The 23,628-nt window shown below is 35.5% G+C and overlaps 1 protein-coding gene across 7 annotated transcripts in view; it reads left to right on the top strand.

Moving 5' to 3' along the window:
* RASAL2 (RAS protein activator like 2) overlaps window positions 1-23,628 on the top strand; it is a 375,087-nt gene that overhangs the window by 216,946 nt on the left and 134,513 nt on the right. The window contains exon 1 of one of the 7 annotated variants that reach the window (XM_012444496.2): window positions 19,640-19,797. The exons of 5 other annotated variants lie outside the window; for them this stretch is intronic. In XM_012444496.2, coding sequence (XP_012299919.1) covers window positions 19,785-19,797 — 13 coding nt within the window. In that variant the 5' untranslated portion in view covers window positions 19,640-19,784. Of the gene's footprint in view, window positions 1-19,639; window positions 19,798-23,628 lie in introns of those variants that run through there. One more of the 7 variants, XM_012444495.3, reaches the window with a different exon arrangement.

Consider the following 23,628-nt stretch of genomic DNA (forward strand, 5'->3'; position numbering starts at 1 on the left):
AGGAACAAGTTTTCTGCAATCATAAATGCTGTGCCTGTGATTTAATGTATCATTTTGATTGTTTGTATTTCTGCCAATGAATTCAAAACCCATAGACCATGATAGTAAAATATGTAAGATTTCCACATAGGTCTCTTGTAGACTCATAGCAGCCTTTGCTCACATGAGAAGATCCAAAAATGCAATTTTTATACCTAAGGTAGGAATATTTTTACTGTTTCTTGCAATGTCATAAAGTTAGAATTTAGAAAAAAGTAAGAAAAATTCTCTGTAAGTCATTTTATTTCACAATTTTCCAAGTAGTATTAGTGGTGAGCCTACCAAATATTAGGCTAACAAAATAATTCTCTTTCAGCTCTTAAAGTACTTTAGGTTACAGATTTGCCAGTGATCTGCATGAAAATAAAATAAATAAAATATGAACTGCAGGGTTATTGGACAAGTTTTATATTTCAAACTGTTATTTTATGAATTCAGACTACTTTCTAACGTTCTATTATTTGGCCTTATGTTAAGATTTTCTTTATTTCCTTCCCCAAATGTTGGGGAAATTATTCTTTATTATGTTCACAATATTGTTTTTTTTAACTGCGGTTCCATATTTTTAGTGTTTCTCTGTGAAGTAAAGCAAGTATCTGTGCTTGTTCAGTACTAGTTGTAACATTCTATTTGATTTGAAGTGATAGGCATCATAGACACTTTTATAACTAAAAACAGCTTCCTCACTTTATTTTTATGACTATTCATAAAATTTACTCAATTTAGAAACTAAGTTAAAACCAAAACAGCACACTTGAGTTATTCCCAGTTATGCTGTCATTCAGATTTGGTTAACATCCTTCCCCAGTAACAAGCACATTCTAAGTTTTCAGTATATCAGCTGGTGTTTAGCACTGACCGAAAGTTTTGACACTTTAGTGGCTATCTCCATTTTTTACCAACCTTTTCTAAAAAGTGGTTTATATGTGCCCAATACTTTTTTATTTCTTTTCTTTTTCTTTTTTTTTTTTTTTGAGACAGTCTCTTCTCTGTCACACAGGCTGGAGTGCAGTGGCTCTATCTTGGCTCACTGCAATCTCTTACCTCCCGGGTTCAGGCAATTCTCCTGTCTCAGCCTCCCAGTAGATGGCATTACAGGCATGTACCACCACACCTGGCTAATTTTTGTATTTTTAGTAGAGTAACAGGATTTCACCATGTTGACCAAGCTGGTCTCGAACTCCTGACCTCAGGTGATCCACCTGCCTCAGCCTCCCAAAGTGCTGGAATAACAGGTGTGAGCCACTGTACCTGGCCTCAATAATTTTTTAAAGTACCCTGAAATCTGGTTTTATCTGCCACTGAAATAACCCCCAAGTACCAGAGATTTGATAAGTTTCAGAACTTTCATTTCTTTTTTCTTTTTCTTTTTTTTTTAGTTGGGGTCTTGCTTTGTGGCTAGGCTAGAGTACAGTGGCACATGACATGATCATAGCTTACTGCAGCCTTGACCTGCTGGGCTCAGGTGATCCTCCCCCACCTCAGCCTCCCAAGTAGCTGGGACCACAGGCATGTGTCACCACAGCCAGATACTTTTTTTAATTAACTTTTTTGTGGAGATGGGGTCTCACTCTGTTGCCCAGGCTGGTCTCAAACGCCTCACCTCAAGTGATGTTCCCACTTCGGCCTCCCAAACTGCTGAGAATACAGGTACAAGCCACCAGATCTGGCCAAGTTTCATAACTTTAGTCCTCATCACCTTCTAACTCTCTTGATGGCTTTCAGTGATTGACTTCCCTTTAAAACTTCTCTTTCTTGACTTCTGTGACATTTTTTCCTCTATTGCTTATGTTCTGCCTCACTGTACTTTTTAAAGTACTTCCCACTTTTTAAATGGAGATATCTAAAGGTCTTACCCTTACCCTTCTTTTTCTTTGTCCTTTCTCTGTAGTTGACTTCACTTTTATTCATGTTTTCAAATGTCATCCCTGTGGCAACACCTTTTAAATCTCTATTTTTGACTTCTACTTCTCTTCTCAGTTCCAGACCGTAATTCACAATCTGTCATCTGAACAGCTGTACTAGAATGTTCAAAACTGAAGCCATTATCTTTGATTAGTTTCCCTTCTTTGTTCCTTCCCTCCCCAACAACATGTTCTCATGTGATGGCTGCTTCTGTTAATATGACCACCATCCTTCTAGTCATTCTAACTTTACACTGCTCTTTTGTTTCTACCTAAATATGTTAATAGCTACTCATCTATCTCTTCCTGTTTCCATTTTTATCCCTCTGTATTAACTCATTTCACTGCTTATTTGGCATTATCTTTGATCACTAATTGAATCATACTACTTCCCTTGTTTAAACACTTTTACTGGATCTCCATTATCTGTAAGATGAGGTTCAAATTTGCAGTGGCACTAAAGGTCCTATATATTCTGACCCCAGATTTAGCTCTTTTTTTTTTTTTTTAAACCTACGACAGGTATGTATTCTAGGTTCTGGTTATGCAAGACTGCTTCAGATTCCCTAGGCATTCTTATAAACATGGGCTTTTGTTCACATAAGGCAAAAACCTGGAATATCTTTCTCTATACTTCCATCTTCATTTCCACCTTCCATATGTAGAAATCCCATTTATCCTAAGGACCCAATTAGATATCACCTCTTGGCAATCTTTTTCTTTATTCACTAATCAGAATTCATTAGCATTTTTATCTGTGATAAACAGTACTTTTTGTACTTCTAATATTCGGATGTATGTCCTTATGTTTTCAGTAAGTTGCTGGTATGTGTCATCTTTACTAGATTGGAACCTCTTAGATGGTAGGATTTTTTTCTTACTCACCTTGTTATCACCATAGCAGGTTGTTTTGTGCATAATTGCAGGCTGTGTGAGTGACTGGTAGTTGAGCAAATGACTGGTAAGAGACATCTAAAATGCATTAGAGAAACTCTTTCTTGACTCTTTCAGGTGAAGCATGTCAAAGTGAAAAATAATCTTAGATGTGGATAGTATTTTTTTATCCTGAAGGGAAAACCATACCCACTTTAGAGAAAATCGTTTAGTAATGAAATTAGAGAATTACTAAATATCATTGCATAGCCACAGGGCTATAAGCAGTATAGTCACAACTGTTGGTTTTGATAAATACAAAGTTGGTAAATGCCATTGTCCAAGTTAACAAGTCACAGTATCAAGTGTGCATGGTTGTGAATGTCAGATGTGAACTCTGTGCTGTTGGTTGATATCATAACCATAGTTGTGTTAGTAAGATATTTGTGTTTATTTTTAAGATTTTATTACTAGTAAATCACATTTATTAAATATTTTCTTATATCTATAGAGAATGGAAAGAGAAATTATCTTAATGAAAGGAAATGACCATTTTGTTCTTTTTGCTGTATTTCACAAAATGAATATTAGGTTATTTATAGCAAAAGCATGCATTAAGTTATTAAGAGATTAATTAGTATATAAAAACCACACAAGAAGATTTAGCAGTTATTTCACAGATAGAGGGTTTACTGTTTAAGGAAAGAAAATGGGTACCCGTAACTAGAACACATTCTGTCTGGAAGGATACCTTTACCAGTGACAGTGCTGGGTAGTGGAAATGGCACCAGCTTTGAAATTGTCTTAACCTGGATTCAAATTCCATATCCTCTCATAATTAACCTTGAACCTCAGCTTCTTTGTCAGGTGAGATTTTTATTGTGATTCAAAAGAAGAATGGAGGTACAATAACATAAACATTTATTTGAGGCGAAGTTCAGTTTGCTCTGACTCATAAAATCATGGAACCAATAAGATAATAGAGTAGGTATTATGCTTCTCATCTTGCTTGGACAGGTTTAAGTCAACCTATTAAAGAAATTTGAAGCTGGGCGTAGTAGCTCACTTCTGTAATCCCTGCTACTTGGGAGGCTAAGGTGGGAGGATTGCTTTGGTCCAGGAGTTCAAGGTTACAGATCGTACCACTGCACTCCAGTCTGGGTAACAGAGCAAGACCCAATCTCTAGAGAAAAAAAAAAAAAGAAATCTGAGGTATGACATCTCCGAAAGCATTCTATCTCTGTATCTTGTGACTTTGTTTATTAGTTTTTCTCCATTTTCACTTGCCACTTCCCGTCTTCTTAAGTATAGTCATAATTCACCAGTCTGTTATGTAATGAAGGTAGAAGGATGGGGGTGGGCTTGTTTATAATGCATCTTCAAATATATTTTGGAGACTTGTCCTAGGCCCTTGACTACCCAGAACCTTTTCTGAAAGGAAAAATAAATAATTCAGATAAATTGATCAAAATTAGCTAAATATTTAGTTGCACATGTGCATGTGCTCTCTTTTTTGGTAGCCCAAGACTGGCTACGCTGTTCATCAAAACCTTTTAAGTTTATATTTCAAGCAGAAGGATTTATAAATCAGATTGGTGGAAAATCTGGTTTAATTTTGTGTGGAAAACAGACTGTAGCTGCCTCGAGGGATGAAGTATTTGTTTTGTTATACCCCCTCTTGGCACCCACCTGCCAGCTAGTCTCTATAGTAGCAGTGCTTAACCAAGAATGCTCCCTAGTTTCTCATTAAGCTGTTGTGTTCATTTGATCATATTGGTTATTTTTATTTTATTTTATTTTATTTTTTTGGTGAGACAGACTCTCACTTTGTCACCAGGCTGGAGTGCAGTGGCGCCATCTCAGCTCACTGCAACCTCCGCCTCCTGGGCTCAGGCAATTCTCCTGCCTCAGCCTCCCGAGTAGTTGGGACTACAGGCACACACCACCACGCCCAGCTAGTTTTTGTATTTTTAGTAGAGACGGGGTTTCACCATGTTGACCAGGATGGTCTAGATCTCTTGACCTTGTGATCTGCCCGCCTCGGCCTCCCAAAGCGCTGGGATTACAGGCTTGAGCCACCATGCCCGGCCCTCAATTGATTTTTAATATAGCACAACAGGAAACCTCCATTCATTTCATTTTTTAAAAATTCTCCTTATAACATTCCTATTTTGTCTGTGTTTGACATGTTCTAACTCTGAAGAGTAGAGAATAACATAGGAAAAATTCAAGATAGAAAAGAGTGCCTAGAACATAAATTCACAGGATGAGAAGGAAGTAAAAGTGGCTGAATTAAAAAGAGAACTGATAATAGAAGAAAGATATCAGTTCATTTTTTTCCACTTAAAGGCCTTTAGGTTTCTTTCTCACTTTTAATCCGATTAGTGCCACCAAAGAGTCAAAAAGGTATTTAAACAAATATTTTATAATTTTTGAAGGTAGGAATTATAAAAGAAGTATTCATTCAGATATATGTATTAGGAACCAGATGAGCTAGGGATAGAGCTAATGAGATAATACATTGGATGTGCCTTAAGTGGAGGAAAAAAATACATTTAAAAGCAGAATATCATTAGGAGTGCATATAACAGTTGACTAGAAATAGCCTTGAAGTAGCCACTAAAAGCTAGAAAGTTTCACAGTGGTAGATAGGCTCCCTGAAAGAAACTGTATGCCAGATAGGAGAAAGGAGAAAACTTGGCCTCTTTTAATAAGTTTTGACATAAGTGATATAGTTTAGAAAAGAGATACAGTAAAATACAGTAAAAGATGAGCTTTTATAACTAAATGTGTTACTCAAGTTAATAAGTTAGAATTAGCTGAGTACCATGGCTCATGACTGTAATCCCAGTACTTTAGGAGGCCAAGGCAGAAGGATTGCTTGAGGTCAGGTGTTCAAGATCAGCCTGGGCAACGTAATGAGACCCACTCTCTACAAAAAATAAAAAAACTAGCCAGGCATGGTGGTGTGTGCCTGCAGTCCCAGCTACTTGGGAGGCAGAGGCAGGAGGATCACTTGAGCCCAGGAGTTTGATTCAACATATAGCTATGATTATATAGTCGACACTAGCTATGATTGTGCTGCTGCACTCCGACATGGGTGACAGAGCAAGCAAGATCCTGCCTTTAAAAATAAATGAATTAATAAATAAATAATAATTTTTAACTTTCCCAAGAAAAATTAATTTTGCAGAATCTCATGTACCCACGTAAAAGGCTGGCTTATGTGTTTTTCACATTAGAAAGAATGAATCACAGATCAGGCAAAGGTATGTGGTATCAGTTCCCATTAGGGAATAAAAGAATAAGTTCAAAATTTAATTAGCAGAAATCTACTTCCCTTCTAATTATTGCTAATAAGTAAGAATAATAAGTGGATTTTCAAAAGAAATGTTGTTAGACTCTGAGACATCACTTTTAGTATATATTTAACTTTCAAAATTTATTATATACTATTTCCATGTTATTGATAATGCTCCTGCTATTTCAGAATTGGTTATTGTACTAAAAGTTTATGTCTCAGAAAAGAATATCTAATTAACTTTGTTTTTCTTTCTACAACCCCTTGTTTCTCCTATTTTACCGATGTTATGATCACGTTTTAGGTGATGATTCGTTCTTTCTGGAGACAATCAAAAATAGCATTATCCCTAGGGTTTAAACCATGCTGCCATATAAATATTGAAAGGCTCTTACTAAAGGACAAGTTTCATGTACTAATATTGTCCAGGTAAATAGAACAATCTCATTTTAATTTAGCATTTCTTTTCTATTTTGAATAAAATTAAAAATTGCCAAACTCTTTAAAAAATTTCAGTATGTGTATATATCCAAATTTAGTTGCTGCTTTGGAGGTCCGCTTAAGTAACTTTTTAAAACTATAGTATTTCCTAGTATTAATTTAGATTATAAGTAACATTCTTCAAGCTAGAAAATATTTTTAAGTTAGAATCTTAGATATTGGAAAATTATTAACTTACCAGGGAGAATATAATTAATAAAAAGCTGTTTATTTTATTTTTTTTTTTTATTTATATTTTGAGAAAGGGTCTTACTCTGTCACCTAGGCTGGAGTGCAGTGGCATGACCTTGACTCACTGCAGCCTCAACCTCTTAAGCTCAAGTGAACCTCCCACTTCAACCTCCTGAGTAGCTGGGACTGTAGGCACACCCACCACACCCAGATAATTTTTTGTATTTTTTTTTGTAGAGACAGTGTTTCACCACATTGGCCAGGCTGTTCTCAAATTCCTGGCTCAAGCAATCCACCCACTTTAGCCTTCCAGAGTTCTAGGATTACAGACATGAGCCACCGTGCCTGGCTACAGTTCTTTGTTGAATCAGACACCATAACTGGCAGAAAGACATCCTTGCTGGTTCTTGTTCCTCGAAAAACAGTATAGAAATGGCAAGTCCTGAGAGTGACCTTATTTAGAGAAAAGGTCTTTGTAGATATAATTAAATTTAAAATCTCAAGATAAGAACATTCTGGATATCTAGGTGGGCCCTAATCCAATAACAAATGTCCTCGTAAGAGACAGAAGAGGAAAAGACATAGACATGGAGGAGAAGGCCTTGTGAAGACAGAGCCAATGATTGGAATAAGGCAGACACAAGCCAGGGAATGCCTGGAGCCACTAGAAACTGGAAGAGGCAAGCAAGTCTTTTCCTCTGCAGACTTCCAAGGAATAGTGGCTTCGCCTATGCCTTGATTTTGGACTTCTGACTCCCAGAAAATTATGAGAGAATAAATTTCCATTGTTTTAAGTTACTCTGTTGGTGGTAGTTTTTTATGGCAGGACTAGGGAACCGATACATCTGTTTATTTTTTCTGCTATACAAACAATCTCATCTCCTATCGCATTTTTAGTACGTAGTACCATGAATCAGCTACTTTTGTGAGTCTCTTATTCCTATTTCTTTTTTAAAAATACTTAATTTGTATGAGTATGTAGTAGTAGGTATATATATTTATGGGGCACATGAGATATTTTGATACAGACATATAATGTATAATAGTCACATCAGGGTAAGTGGTATCTGTCACCTCAAGCATTCATTATTTCTTTATGTTATGAACATTCCAATTTTACTCCTTCAGTGATTCTAAAATGTACAACAAATTATTGCTGACTGTAGTTACTTTGTTGTGCTATCAAATGCTAGATCTTACTCATTCTGTAATTCTTATTTCTTAGTATCACCGATTGCCACCTCAAATTAATCTCTTTATGTTTTTAGAATAAAAATAAAGAATAGTTATGCATGTGAAGAAACAATAAGTGATGTAACTAGGTAGACATAATTATGATAAAACAGTGACAATGCTAAATTCCGGATGTATGTTATCTCATGTATTCCTGGCAGTAGTCCAGTGAAACAAGTATTATTAGTACTCTTACTTTGTAGGCAAGAATACTGATGCCAAATAAGTGGCAGAACCAGAATTTAAACCCAGGTCTGTATGACTTTTAATTCACCTTATCATGGTATTTCCCTAATGCTTTACCGATAGGTTATTTCTGGTTATGAGTGCCTTATAAATACTAACACAATTACCAATAGGGTATTTCTGGTTATGAATGCCTAATAAATACTAACAGGCAGCTGTGAGACCTTGTCTCATTTTTCTTCCTCTCCCCAACGATATTTGTTCCCTGATTCAGAGCCCTGCAGAGTAATTAACTTAGTAAATTGCCTAACCTAGGGAGTATAGCCTTTCATTCCTCAAATACATTTTTTAAAATTCCTATTATGCACCACACACTGTTCTGGCCTGTTGAACAAAGCATTCAAAAATAGCCAACAGTATAGACAAAAGCCCCTGCCTTCAGGGAACTTACATTCTGGTGGGACTAGACTGGCAAAGCAAACACCTTTACAATATACCCCATGGTGACATGCAATGGAGAAAAAATGAGGTAAGGTAAAGGATGTAGGGAGTGCTGTGAGTGGAGAAGGGAGCAAAGGAATGTTATTTTTATATGAGATCATCAGAAATAGCCTCACTGATTAAGGAACATTTGGTGAAGATCTGAAAGAAAATGTCCCAGAACTGACATTTGGTTCATTGAATTTTCAGTTTAATAGGCCTGTGAAGTGCTTAGTATGGTTAATAAATATAGACCCACTTGAAGGCACATCTTCAGGAAATTTCAGAACATCTGCAATGGGAGAGACCCTTCTGAAAAGTTTTCAGGGATTTAAAGCAGAAACAAAAATTACTCTATAAAGGATTTGAGTAAGAGCAGCATCTGACTTCTTGATAGTGATATTAGAGCCTGAGACCTTGGAGCAGTACCCTTAAAATTCCAAGTGAACATGATGTCTAAACTGAGATTATATTCCAAGCTAATGTATCTGTCAAGTGTACTCTTACTAAAGGACAAGACTGAAGTCGCAGCTACTCAGGAGGATTGCTTCAGCCTGCACCACTGTGCTCCAGCATAGGTGACAGAGAGACACCCTGTCTCTTAAAAAGGGGACAAGAGAAAGACAAAAGTTATCCCCAGAATCTTGGTAAAAGGAAGCCTCTAGATGGTGCTATGTAGCTGACTGAGTGAGCATCCAGTCCAAACTAGGGTAAAATGATGCAAGGCTGTGGTGTATATTAGTATTATACATTAATATTTACATTCAGTAAATTTTGGTTGATTATATTATTGACTAAATTGCTTTAATCAGAGTCATTAGTGAGGGTAGGGGAAGGATAAATATTATTGAATGCTCAAGATAAGGCACTAGTTTGTTACAGTTCCACTGTGTTATAGCAGTGTTATCAGATGACTAGTAAGCCCTGCACAAATCTTTTCTCAAAGTTGTTTGATTGGATAAATTCAGAAGATTAGGCTAATGATAGACCATAATATGAGTAATATAAGTAATGTATTATTTTGTCTTAGTGTTTCTGCTTGCAGTATATATCTGCAAGCTACTGTCCTGCATACCTGAGAAATTATTTCACAAATATATTCTATTTACATCTCTCCTTGGGTGATTTATGATGTCTGCATTTTTTTTTTTTTTTACCAAGGAATCTATTATTACAACGTAGAGTATGTAGCATCTTATTTCTAATACATATTCTTTGTGGACCGAACAAGACTGAACCTTACTCTTGGTAAAATGGAGTTCTTTTTGACAAAGTTGTAGACTTTTTCATATAATTGGAGTTGCAGTGGGCTGTACTCTGGGCCATTAAATAACAGATTAAAAGTGTTCCCTAGTAAAAGAATTAAACATTTCTGTAAACGGAAGGAAAAGAAAAAGATTTCAGAGAATCTGATCAATAATAGCTTGTGGGTCCTAGTGAATAGAGAAATCTGTAAAGAGGTAAGGAGGGAAAGAATACCATGTCAAATGAGGAGTGAAAAAAATTTCTCTCATTTTCCTTTTATTCACCTTTCATCTTCATTTATAGAATTTCTATACAATGAATATGTTTGTCATTTAATAACAGCGCCCCTCTCCCAGAATACTGTTTTTATTTTATTTTACTTAACAAATATTTATGTAGTGGTTTGTGCCAAGTACGGTTCTAAGCACTTTGCAAATATTTATTCACATAACCCTATAAGGTGGGTACTGTAATTATGCCTCTTTGTTTGTTTGCCAGCACTTAATGAAACTGAGACAGTGCTTGTCCAAGAAACCATAAGTAGTAAATGACATAGCTGGTATTTGAACCTAGGAATTTGGCCCTAAAGTCAGTCCTCTTAACCACTGTGCTCTTCTATCTGCTAATGTAGTACCTTAGAAGTGGTGAGCAAAAGAGGCAGAGTTCTGATTGATTGATTGATTGATTGACCGATTGACTGATTGATTTGAGACAGGATTTTGCTCTGTCACTTAGGCCAGAATACAGTGCTGCAAACTGCAGCTGCAATCTCCTATGCTCAAGTAGTTCACCTGCCTCAGCCTCCCGAGTAGCTGGCAGCACAGGTGCACACCACCATACCTGGCTAAGAGGCAGAGTTCTATACTCCCATGTCCTATGACATTGTCAGTGGTTGAATTCCCTATTCCCTTATTAAAATAAATTTATTTGTCATGTTGTCTCTTTTACTTACTTAGTGGAGGAAAAAATGTGTAGTCATCCATTTAAAAATATTAAAAGAGACTATATGGGGGTTTTGTTGCTATTAGTAGTCATAGGACAAACTGTGATGAGTGAAATTCTATTTACTAGACATGTAACTTCATGCATCATTTAAAGAATTTCTATACAAAAAACATTTTTGGCATTTAGCAATCAATAAATATTGAGTTCAATTAAATGTCAAAGAAGAATGTACAATATACTTTCAGCATTTTTCAATTGATTATATTCTTGTTAACTTCATGTTTATATGTATAGATATGACATAAAATTTAAAACATGCATCATAAAAATTTTAGTAAATTTTAAATGTTTTGTGGATGGTGATTTTAATTATGCAATACATGATGGTATAGGCTAAATCATAGCCCATTAATAATTGAATGAATGAGTGAATGCATGAATAAATTTTTTAATTCAAGCCTAGATTTTCTCTACCGAAAACCTATATTCTTGACCGGGCATAGTGGCTTACGCCTGTAATCCCAGCACTTTGGGAGGCCAAGGTAGACAGATCACCTGAGGTCAGGAGTTCAAGACCAGCCTGGCCAACAAAGTGAAACCCCGTCTCTACTAAAAACAGAAAAAAAATTAGCTGGGCATGGTGGCAGGCACCTGTAATCCCAGCTACTCAGGAGCCGGAGGTAGGAAAATGGCTTGAACCCAGGAGGTGGAGGTTGCAGTGAGCCGAGATTGTGCCTCTGAACTCCAGCCTGGGCAATAAAAGCAAGACTCTGACTCAAAAAAAAAAAAACTCTATTCTCAAAATCAGTGTTGTGGCCTGTCACATTACCAATCAGATGGCAACCACTTATTTCCTTATATGAGGGAGAAAAAGTTATCTCCAATTCTTAGACAAAGATATCCCTATCTAATTTCTCTCTGTGGCCTTGAGAAATGTCATAGTGGTTGTGTGAATTTGCCTTTAGTCACTAATGAATGTTTCCTTATCAGATTTATTAATCTCTTTTTATTCTCTCAATTTTTTTCATCCATAAAATATCACTCAAATATTAGACTTTACTGAGATGAAGCTATTTTTCACCTATTTTTGTTTTTTAGTCAATATGACATTTTAACTCATTTATGCCTAGTGTTACATTATTGGAATGGTAAGTTTGTGGGAGTTATTTATATCCTATTGCTCAAGGTCATCACCAAAGTCTGATTTTTTGCAAAAGAAATTGCAACTTCCAGCATAAATAAGTTAAGATCAGCATGTCAGATACATTATTTAGTTTTAAATGAGTTCAAAAACCCAAGTTTACTTTACCTGTGGGGCACACTTACCTGTTGATAGTAATTACTGTTGAAGATAGGTTACAGAATAGTATATAATCATAATTCTTGACTATATTCAAAACCAGAATGTTTATCTTTTCTGAGAATTACTTTTTTACTCACTGAAACAAAGTTCTCCTAGAGGATTTTTAAGTTTTTCATTAGTAGTAAATTTTTGTCTGTAGTTTCAGCAGTAGTACATTTAGATAACATATTTTACTACCAAGAGAAAATATGTTAACCCTTGTGGTAGACAGAAAAACTTAGCTTGTTTTTAAAGCAATGGTAAATCTGTCTTTGAATGTAGTATTTGTGCTGCTGAACTACATTATGTTTTCTTTGTGGGATCATTGTTTTGGAATTGATCATGAATTGATTAAAGACCTTGTGTAATTCCATGCCTTTTATAACATTGCTTTTGTCTTTTCTGGGTATAATATCTAATTCATTTCTTACGGTGTTGAATTTTTTTAATAATAGTAATTTTTTACTGCATGTGCAGTAATTTAAAGGGAAGTTTTAACCTCTTGAAAGTTATTTTTCTTATTTAATGACATTTTCAAAAACTAAAAATGATTATTTATGGGTTTATTTTTCATGTCCACAATGTTTTACACTTGGTAAAAGATAATTCATTTATATATATCCGTTGTAACTTTTTTTTTTTGAGACGGAGTTTGCTCTTGTCACCCAGGCCAGAGTGCAATGACGCTATCTCAGCTCACTGCAACCTCCACCTCCTGGCTTCAAGCCATTCTCCTGCCTCAGCCTCCCAAGTAGTAGCTGGGATTATAAGCATGCACTGCCACTCCTAGGTAATTTTTGTAGTTTTGGTGGAGTTGGAGTTTCACAATGTTGGCCAGGCTGGTCTAAACTACTGACTTCAAGTGATCTGACCACCTCTTCCTCCCAAAGTGCTGGAATTACAGGCGTGAGCCACTGCGCCCGGCTGCAACTTTTAAAAGATAAAAAAATACATGTCATTACATAGGAACTTTAAAAAATAATCCTTCTAAAAAATATTGACAGGCCAGGCACTGTGGCTCACGCCTGTAATCCCAGCACTTTGGGAGGCCGAGGCGGGCGGATCACGAGGTCAAGAGATCGAGACCATCCTGGTCAACATGGTGAAACCTCATCTCTACTAATAATACAAAAATTAGCTGGGCATGGCAGAGCATGCCTATAGTCCCAGCTACTTGGGACGCTGAGGCAGGAGAATTGCTTGAACCTGTGAGGCAGAGGTTGCAGTAAGCCAAGATCACACCCCTGCACTCCAGCCTGACAACAGAGCAAGACTCTGTCTCAAAAAAAAAAAACGGCAATATATTTTAAAATACAATATTTGAAATAAAAATGTAATATAACCAGCATCATAAAATAGAACAAGATTGTCCTTTTGGAGCCTAGAAAATAATTAAGAGTCTTATTTTTGTCACTGTCACTATTGTAATGGTTCAGAAGCAGTAAGTAGAAGTACCATGGATTATTATTATTTTATTTATTTATTTTGCTTAAGAACTTAAATTTTCCTTTGGGGCATTTATTTTCTTTTTAAAAAATAATCAGACCGTAAGTTTCAAAGGTATGGCTAAAGGATAATATTCTGCAGAAAATCAATATGGCATATCTACAAACCAAGCACTGTATATATTTGTAATACTGGTTTTTCTACTTTATTTCTTTATATAAAAGATAGGGTCTGATTAAATTCATTGGCCTATTTAATATTAAATATGTTAAAAAATGGAGGAGGAAAATAAGTAGCCATTGAACTGAGGAAAAGGGGCCCTTCGTTTTCTCTTGAATTTGATTTATTCCAAACAACACAAAACTTGGGGATAGACTACTGATACTGAGGATATGTTTCTTCTCCTTTCCTTACTCAGTCTATTCCCTTCTCTCTTAAAACACACATACACTCACACACTGATCTCCCTCTCCCCTGGCCCGTCCATATCCTAGGACACAGATGTTTGGAAACTGCTCACACATCACACAGAGTGATCATTTTCAAGTCGGGAGCTGCCTCTCAGATTCTGAGTGATACAGCTCTCTCCAGTTGCTGAAACAAATGAGAAAGCACATAAGCGGAATGTTCTTTTGAAAATTCAATGTGTTGTTCCAAGAAATATGTACATTGTTGCATCTGGATTAATACACACTGAAGAAACGAGCAATAGTTTCTGATAAACCTAATTTGGAACAATGTGCAAGCTCCTTTATAAAATTAATTATATTATAAAAAAATTGGAAAGTATAGAAAGCTATGAAAAGGAAAAAAAAATCCCCAAAATGACAATTAAAGATAAATTTGGAGTAGTTTAGTGTGCCATAGTGGTTAAGGGAAAGCAATCCAGGAGCCAGCTAAAGCATGAATTCTGGCTCTACTACTTTGTGACTTTGGGCAAGTTACTCACTTAACCTGTGTCTCCATTTTCTCATCTGTAAAATAGGCAAAATAATATAATTTGCTTCTTAGGTTGTATATTTTAGAACTCTGTTTCCGTAGGAAATTACTGTTAGAATTTTTCTTTTTCTTCTTTTCTTTTTTTAAATGCTTGTTGACAATCCTTTAGAGTTCTACTGGATTTTGGTGTGCTTCTGTTAGTTGTAAGGAAATAATGGAAATTGAATGACGTCAACTACCTGCAGTAGTATTTTGAATTACATAGTACATATATATGTTTTTGTATCAGTGGTATGCCAAAGAGTGATTGTACCATAAAATCTATGGTTTTTCTAAATAGATTTTATAAAAACAGTAGCTCATAGTTGCAAATGTTCTTTAAAACGAAGGCAAAAACAAATGCCTAATGACCGTTATTTCTACTGAAACTGAGTGTTATCTGCATTATATGAGAAAAATGGACCTCTGTGTTAGTTGTGACAGCACATTAGCTTAATAGGAAATCCGTAAGCCTAATAGATAAGTATGTGTGTGTGTGTTTATGTATATATATAAAATTATGTATGTGTATATATATATATAAATATATGTATGTGTATATAAATAAATATATAAATATATATTTAAAACCACTGAAGAAAATGAGTTTGTTTAAATTCCGTTTTTAAGTGAGGAATTCCAATATCACAGGCATGTCCTTGGCTCTATGAGCACATTAAGAGGTAGTATCCAGTAATATCCAACACTATCTCAAAATACTTTTAGTTGCTTTTCATTGTTTATTAATGAATTTTTGTAGAAATAGAAGTGTTGCTTTTGTTCTTGTAGTATAATCTTTTTCATATGATGAAGTAAAAGTAGGAAAGGATTTCCTTGTATTTTCCCATTTGGATTTTGCTTATTTTTCTTTGACCTGTGGTCTTATTCACCTGAAAGCCTGAGTTTCTCAACTCAATATCAGGAGACTGATATTTGATTTTGCCTACTCCCTATAATACTTCCTCCTAGCCAATTGCCATTCCAGAAAAAAAAAAAAATGCAGTTTACTAAGTCATCTTAGTGGAAAGAGCAAAGTAAAACTCTAATGCTTAACCAGAAGTTTTAAAAATATTTTGTGGCTATCATAATTGCTACTTGTTTGACATGGCCCTTTCTAAACACTTGTAAGTACTTTGCTAACTATATGAATTAATGCTTCTTTATCAGAGAGCAGAAGTGTGTATGTTATGTGTGTCTGTGTATTGTGCTGGCATCCCGTCTTTATAAAAATGAAATTAAATAAAATTTTAATGGCATTTCTGAATAAGTGGGTGACTTTGGTGTTTGTCATTCAAATTATAAACAATGGTTTCCTTTTTAAATATGAATTCTAAAAAGAATGCAGTGGGAAGACCCATATATCAGAATGCCAATCTTGTTTATGGGAAAACCTGAAAAGACACTGTTTATGATTAGAAGAAGCTGAGTTTATGATCATCTGGTGTTCAGAAGAGGAAACACACTAACAGCTTGGTGTAACCAGAGTTAGTTTGCTTTGAGATGTGTTTTCTGCTTGGAAGAGGAGAATATAGGTATTAACAGCGTAGCTTGTTCATTAATTTATTTGATAAGGAATAAAATTGATATGCAAGTTTTTTGTTTTTTGTGTTTTTAAGATGGAGTTTTGCTCTTGTCACACTGGAATGCAATAGTGCAGTCTTGGCTCACTGCAACCTCCTTCTCCCAGGTTCAAGCAATTCTCCTGCCTCACCCTCCCAAGTAACTGAGATTACAGGTGCCCCCCACCCCCAGCACGCCTGGCTAATTTTTCTATTTTTAGTAGAGACGGGTTTCACTGTGTTGGCCAGGCTGGTTTTAATCTCCTCACCTCAGGTGATCCACCTGCCTCGGCCTCCCAAAGTCCTGGGATTACAGGCCTGACCCACCGCACCTGGATGTAATTTTTAATTATATACCGCTAGCTTATTTTTGTGCCCATTGATTTTCAAAAAGATCATGCGTTTATGGTTTCAGGATTTCTTAATGGCTAGCATATTGAATTGTATACCTGTACCAAAGTCAGAATCCCATAATATTACTTTTTTATGGGATGGGGGGGAAAATACATTATCTGCATTCTTCAAAATTCAGGAAGTATAGTATTGGTTGATTCATAAATAGGAAAGAAAAATCTCACAGCCTTTTAGAAACACAATATTTGTTGATATTGAATTTTGAAACTATCATAGATGTAGCTTCCAGGAGTTCACTTATCCCTGTTTTCAGACCATTTATTTATTCAACAGATACTTAGTAAGCACTTACTATATGGCAGACAGTATACTTAGCGTTGCAGATACAGCAGCGAACAAGGCAGGTATAGTCTCTGCCACCACTCAGATTCTGAGTGATACAGCTCTCTCCAGTTGCTGAAACAAATGAAAAAAGCGCATAAGTGGAATGTCCTTTTGAAAATTCAGTATATTGTTCCAATAATATGTACATGGTAAGGGTAGGTTGGCAGCAGGGACTTTGTCTTATTTCCCACTTATCCCCAGAGTTTAGGAAAATGCCTGACATTAGTCAGTACTTAACAAATGGTGGATGGATGGATGAATATATTTCAGTCGTCAAACCTTTTTAAAATGTTTAGACTTAGGAGGACTTTAGCATAACTTAAGGACAGGGGCCATAGGATATCTATTTTCTGACACCAGAGCCTAGCACTGTGTATGTTATGTGCTGAAATAAGAACATTAAGGAATTCATCTCCATCTTGTGCAGTTTCAAGTAACTTACTGAAGCCAATAGAATTAAATGCAAGGAAAGATAGTCCTTTCATCATTTACCCAGTTAGGACCTACTTCTACAGATGGGATCGTGGTCAGTAGAAGTTGCTTCTCAGAGTAATTTCTACTTAACCTTCAATGTCTATGAACCTAAAGCCATGTGCTGTGGTGCCATGGCCAAGGAAACGTAGCTTTTGGGAGAGAGACTGAAGTGACTGATAAAATTTTAATCTTCTCCTGCAGCATGAGTGAGTTCTCCAAGAAGCCGGAGAAGCACAAGTAAATGCTGCACTATTTAGCCATGAGCTCAAGCTAGAAAGTGGCTGAAATTCATGTCTATGCAGTGAATTGGCTTATTGGCTAGGAATAGCCTCTTGGAGTTTGATGGAGTTTTGAACTAATGCATTAGATCACACAATTTGACCACTCAACTCAGCACCAAGCCTGTTCATTTTGGATAGGTGAGGCCACTTTAGCCATTTTATTTCTACAAATAATCACTATGTTATAATTATTTGGTTTTACATTTCTCCCCTGTATAAAGAGTTGGGTGGGGTTGTCTTGACTAATCCATCTTATGTGGTCCTTACCCAGCACTAAACTTAATAAATGTTTGTATTAGGTTGAACTACATAAAAATGCTGTGTTTTTAAGTCAAAAAATAGTCAAATACCAGCATTGAACAAATGAATAATAAGAAAAATTCAAGCAGTGAATGAGTTGTTGGACTAGATGATTTTAAAGATCTCTTCCAGCACTGGGATTCCATAACCTTATAATTCAAACATAAATAACATCATCAATCAATTCCAATACTTAGTTACCAACTTATTAAACCATGATCCTCATATTATACACAAACATAGCACCCTGTTCTTGTCCTTCTTGGAACTTATCACAATGATTTAGCTATTTTTTATACTAGATGATTATGTGTTCCTCATCTTAATGTGTATAATATGTATCTAATATGTAAGATATATAATACATATATATGTAAATATAAATGGGTAGATAGATGATAGATACAGTGTATGTGTTTCCATCAGCTATTTGTTAAAAGGTAGATGATAGATTAATACTGTGTTGTTTTCATTTCTCTTCTGTTCCACTGCTTTAAAGTGGCAGGTGGAGTCCACTATGAATTTTTTCATTGATCAGTTCTGACCTGCTAACCTCAGCAACTGAGCACCTGCATAATGTGTTAGGTCATCATATTGGTAATGAAAATTGCATAGTTGATCTGCCTTTTTATGGGGACAATATATAAATAAAACCCTAGAAATATGACTGATTTTAAAACAAAATAAAGTGATGACTGAGAACAGTAATGCCATCTATAATTTCATTGCATCTAGTAGAAAATTAGTTTTGCAAAGTCACTCAATATATAAAATTGTTTTGATTATTCTTTATTTTTAAAATGAAGTTCTTAGATTTAATCTCAATATGAAATCTCTTGATTACAGCAAAGCAGATTTTTATCTGTCAGTAAGTTAAAAAAAATGAGGGGGAAAAGCAAGCATCAACTTCCAGGAGTCTAATAACTTCCTAACTTCATGGGACTTGCCTAACAGTAGATGGACTTTTCATTTTAAAACTTTGCCCTTAGTAGTCAACACTACCCTCAACACAGCTACAGACTATATAACATAGAGTCTGCATAATACAAGGCATTTCTGTATGAGTAAAGTATTAAATATTTTTTAAAATAATTTTTAAGAAATGGAGTTCAGGCTTAAGACCTGAATAAAGGGTTTTCGGGAAATAAAAACTTTGTTCTTTTTCTAAATTTTAGACTTTTCCATTATGGTAAGTTAAATTGATCTGTTTAATAAAGTAGTTTGATAGTAATGTATATGTGCTAACAGACTTCTATCTCTGCATCAGCTGTAAGATTTACCTGGTTTTTATACTCTGAAGAGTTTATATTTAAATTCAACATAGTAACTTTCAAAATAAGAATCTCTGAACTTAGTTTTATTTTAGACTGCTTATGACAGAATCACTTCTTAAAGTGCACAGATGCACACATCCGCCCTCCCATCCTTTGTGATAGAAAAAAATGAATTACTTAGCTTGGTGTAAATCACATTGCTTCTCCTGAAGTAGACTGCCTGCACCCAGTGCTGTGGAAGAAAGCCGAGTGAGTGAGTAAGGAAGGGTGGCTATTGTTTAGTACTCTATAGCAAAAGAACGGGATTGGGGGTGGGGTGGGGTTGGGGCCAGGATTGAGTTTAACTGGCATTGGCTCTTGCTTTTCTGCATTCCAAACCGTCTGAGGCACGGAGTGAGAGCAAAAAGGGAGAGAGCAGGAAAGCGAGCACAGGCGAGTACAGTATACAAAGTGTTTTGAGTTTCTGACTGGCTTGGTGGAAAGATCATGTTAGCACTCCCAGAAACTTCGCAGGATGCAGACCCCAGGTAAGAGTTCCTAGAGTCTGAGACTGAAATGAAAAGTCATGTATTTAAGGGGAATGTGTTTTTTTAAAAAATTACGCAAATACAATGACTATTTACCTTTATGATTATTGGCTTTAAAAAAATAGGTTGGTTTTTATTACTGTGAGTTCACAGAAATACTTTGTGGAAGCTATCTGTTAGCATTCCAGTAGAAAATCCAGCACAAGAATAACCATCTGAGAAACTCAGATTAATTAAAAGAATAATGACCATAGCAAAATTATTAACGCTGCAGCATTTACTTGTTCTGTCAATAATGTGAAATGGATCCTTATTCTGGATCTTTCCTGAAATTCTTTATGAAATATAAAGGTACCTGGAAATAGGTAAAGCTCATTTCTCTCTGAGTGAGACCGAGTATATTGACCATCAACAAGATGTTAACAGCCTTGCTTGAATCTCAGTAACATATAATCAATCTGTGTCGTTCAAAAGTTCAACAGGTTTGATCCATAGATAACAGTAAGAGCATTCAAATGAGAACTTTGCTTGTTACTTTTGCCCAGGGTAAGCTTTTAATATCCTCTGCCAAGATGACAAGTAAGAAAATTTATTGACTTACTGAAAGTTAAATCTGAAAGAGACTTGGAGATGATCTAGTCTAGTCTCTTCATTTTCAATGAAAATTCTGTGGTCTAAGGTACTTGCCCAAGGTCAGAATTAGGAACAGAACTGAAGTGAAAACCTAGATCTCCTTATTCTCTGTTTAACATGTTTTTCATAGAACCAATTATATTTAGGGTTATATCTTATCTACATCTGCTAGCCCCAACTACGATGAATTATTGCCTAAATAGACCATGTCCATCATAAACCTAGATTTAAATCATATGGGGAGGAGATATTGAGGAATGGATGTCATCAAATCACTATTGATACATGCTCTTGACCAAAACCAAAAATATATAACAAAATATTTATTAAGAGGAAAAAATGGCTTTCAGTGAAGGAAAATGATTATAGTTTCTATGCTGCTTTTATGTAAAGAATTACATGGCTGTGGCATATTCTGAATTACAAAACTCTTTCAAATTGATTTTAACTTTTAAAAGACTTTAGAACTTATCAGTTTTCTGTCTAAATATGTTAGTAAACTTTTTTCTGTATGCAAATATCTATTTTTGTAACATAGCTATTTTACTGAAAGCAAATTATATTCGCTGCCTTTCTTACATTTACTCAAAGAAAAATATGAGGTAACTTTTTTTTAATTATCTAGCTATTTTGACCAATTGCTTTCTTATCCAAGGTCCAGTTCTGTTTCTCTCTGCTTTGTTATAAGGACCTCTGTCACTTCACCTTGTGAATTATGTGTTAGAGGATAATTTAAGTGAAGGATCTTGAGAGCCACAACAGACAGTGAACATGTCTTCATACATTTTCATTTAGTTCCTAAAAAAGGTTGCTGCCCTTTCCATTTTTCTGGAGACTATTGTGGGGATGAGAGACCACACTATTCTAGTGAGCTAAATAGTAAAGATAGCCACTGTCAACAGAATCTGTTATGGCTCTTTACAGCTCCTGGGAACAAGTTAGCTTGATTTGGCCATAAGCACAGTAAAGGGATGTTGTCCTTTTGTATTAAAGCCTGACCTGCTCATTCCAGTTTTTGGCTGGGTCTGTGTAAGTGCAGCACTGATTTACAAGTCTGCGTGGGATGGGCAGTAAGTTGTAAGGAATAGTTTCATTACTCCTCTCAGCTATATCGGAAACCAAATTACAAAGTGAATTCTCCACCCACTGGGAAAGAAGAGACTGTTTGTCTTACTGGAGAATCCATTATTGAAGCACACTGTTTTTAAGAGGACTGATGGCTGTGAGAATGAGGGCATAATGCTCTGACCAACTTAACAGTATTACACAAAGTGTAGATTCTTCTCTCAGCTTTTATCCTGCTTTGAACATGTGAAAGGACTGCCATGATATATCTATGTATATTATGTTGTGTGTGTATATTATATGATAGAAAGAATGAGAGAGTAAAATGGGCCTTTGGCCTGAGTATGTTTCCTGATGCCAGAAATAATCAGAAGTCATTAATCTATTGCTGGTATTTTGCTAAGTTAAAAGAAACTATTTTATTAACCAAGCTAATCATTGTAAAACTCACTACCATGCACTACAAAGAGAAAAATACTCAAAAGAAGCACACTTCTTTTTTTCTTCTGAAAACAAATGTCAGATTATGCAGGTTCATTCTTTCTGTGTTAGAAAAAGACAATAAAAAGGTGCCCACTTTGTGGCTAAAGATAAATTTTATTTTTAAACAAGTTTTTATTGATGTATAATACATGTGTATAGTTATGGGGTTCATGTGATAATTTAATATGCTTATACAATTTGTAAAGATCTAATCAGTATACTTGGGATACCCATCACCTTAAATAAAGACAAATTTTAACTGGGAACAGAGTGGGTAGAGTGAAATGAGTGACATGAAAAAGAAACTCTCATATGTATGTGAAATAATTTTCTTTTGACCAGTGATTTCTTGAAGGCAGACCTATTTTCACTATTCATGGTTTTCTCCTTGATACTGTTTTAAAATTTTTTTCCCGTGAACAATCTATATGTAAACATTGGTTTGTGTATTAAATTTTCAAAGAAGGTAAAGAGCTCCGCTATATAGCAACAACATTTTCTGAAAAAGATTTGGCTGTAGTTGATCAAAACTTTTGACTCATTCAAAGGAGCTGCTCTCTTTGTCGTTGCAATTTCTTTCTATCTTGGGCATAATTCTGTGTTATTTATCCCAGTTAAATCCCAAGAATGAAGTATCTTCAAACAAAAATGAAGGCAAAAGATAGGGGCCAGGGCCAGGGACTTGAAGCTGGACATGTAAATTGTTCTGAGCTGTCAAATTAATTCTTTACTCATGAAAGTTACCCAGTTATCCACCCAAGACTCTGAGAATCATTTTATATAGACAACATGCTTGTGTTTCCCCTTCTGCTCCCGTCTTGACCTTCAGCAGTCTCTAAAGAGGAAAAGTGTTTGTTACACTTTTTGTTCTCTTCTGTTCTTTCATGCTCCCAAGTGGTTGTTCATTGTTGTTCTTGTTTTCACTTCCCTGTATATCAGTTTTAGTGAGAAGCAGGTGACTATTGTATTGTGAAATAAGATTCACTGGATTCTTACATTTGAGTTGCATAAGTTTTCTTAAAATATGTAATTCTTATGTGCAGAAACAGAAGCAAAAATTTTTGTCCTGTTGTTCCTAGTGAACAATGATTCAAGAAAATGAGTCATGATTCAGCGATATGAATTCTCTTTTAGCTGTGGTTATTTTTAAGTGCTGATGGGAATTCCATCTATCAAAATTCCACATTTAATTCTGGGTATGATCTCAGCTTGTGTTTGGAAGCCTTAAGCATTGTCACTCAGAATACTTTCTTTGTACATACTTGACAAGTAAGAGAGACTTACTGAGTCAGTGATTAAAATTCAGATGAAGGCCTTTGTCCTCTCTGGTACCCTTCTTGCCCCTACTCAAACTGTGTCATTAAGCTGAATTGTAAGTACTATTAACTCAGGCACATGAAGAGGAAACCAATGAGGAGATCCTGTTAACAATATGATCCTGTTAATAATATGACTCTATAGAACTCCACATTTTTGTCATTCTCAAGTTTGCAGTATTTTTTGAGTAAATGAGTTGCTGAAAAGCACCTTGAAAAATTAGTTTAGGTTTGTGCAGCCCTGTTCTTTGAAGAAGAAAAGGTATCTGGTTCTGCTCGCTCTTTCTAATGTCAGATCTTGGAAAGTAAGCAACTTGAGCTGCTGGAAGAAAGC

This window comes from Aotus nancymaae, unplaced genomic scaffold (assembly GCF_030222135.1).
Source record: "Aotus nancymaae isolate 86718 unplaced genomic scaffold, 86718_ANA_hifiasm-v0.15.2.pri h1tg000108l, whole genome shotgun sequence".
Classification (NCBI taxonomy): Eukaryota; Metazoa; Chordata; class Mammalia; order Primates; family Aotidae; genus Aotus; species Aotus nancymaae.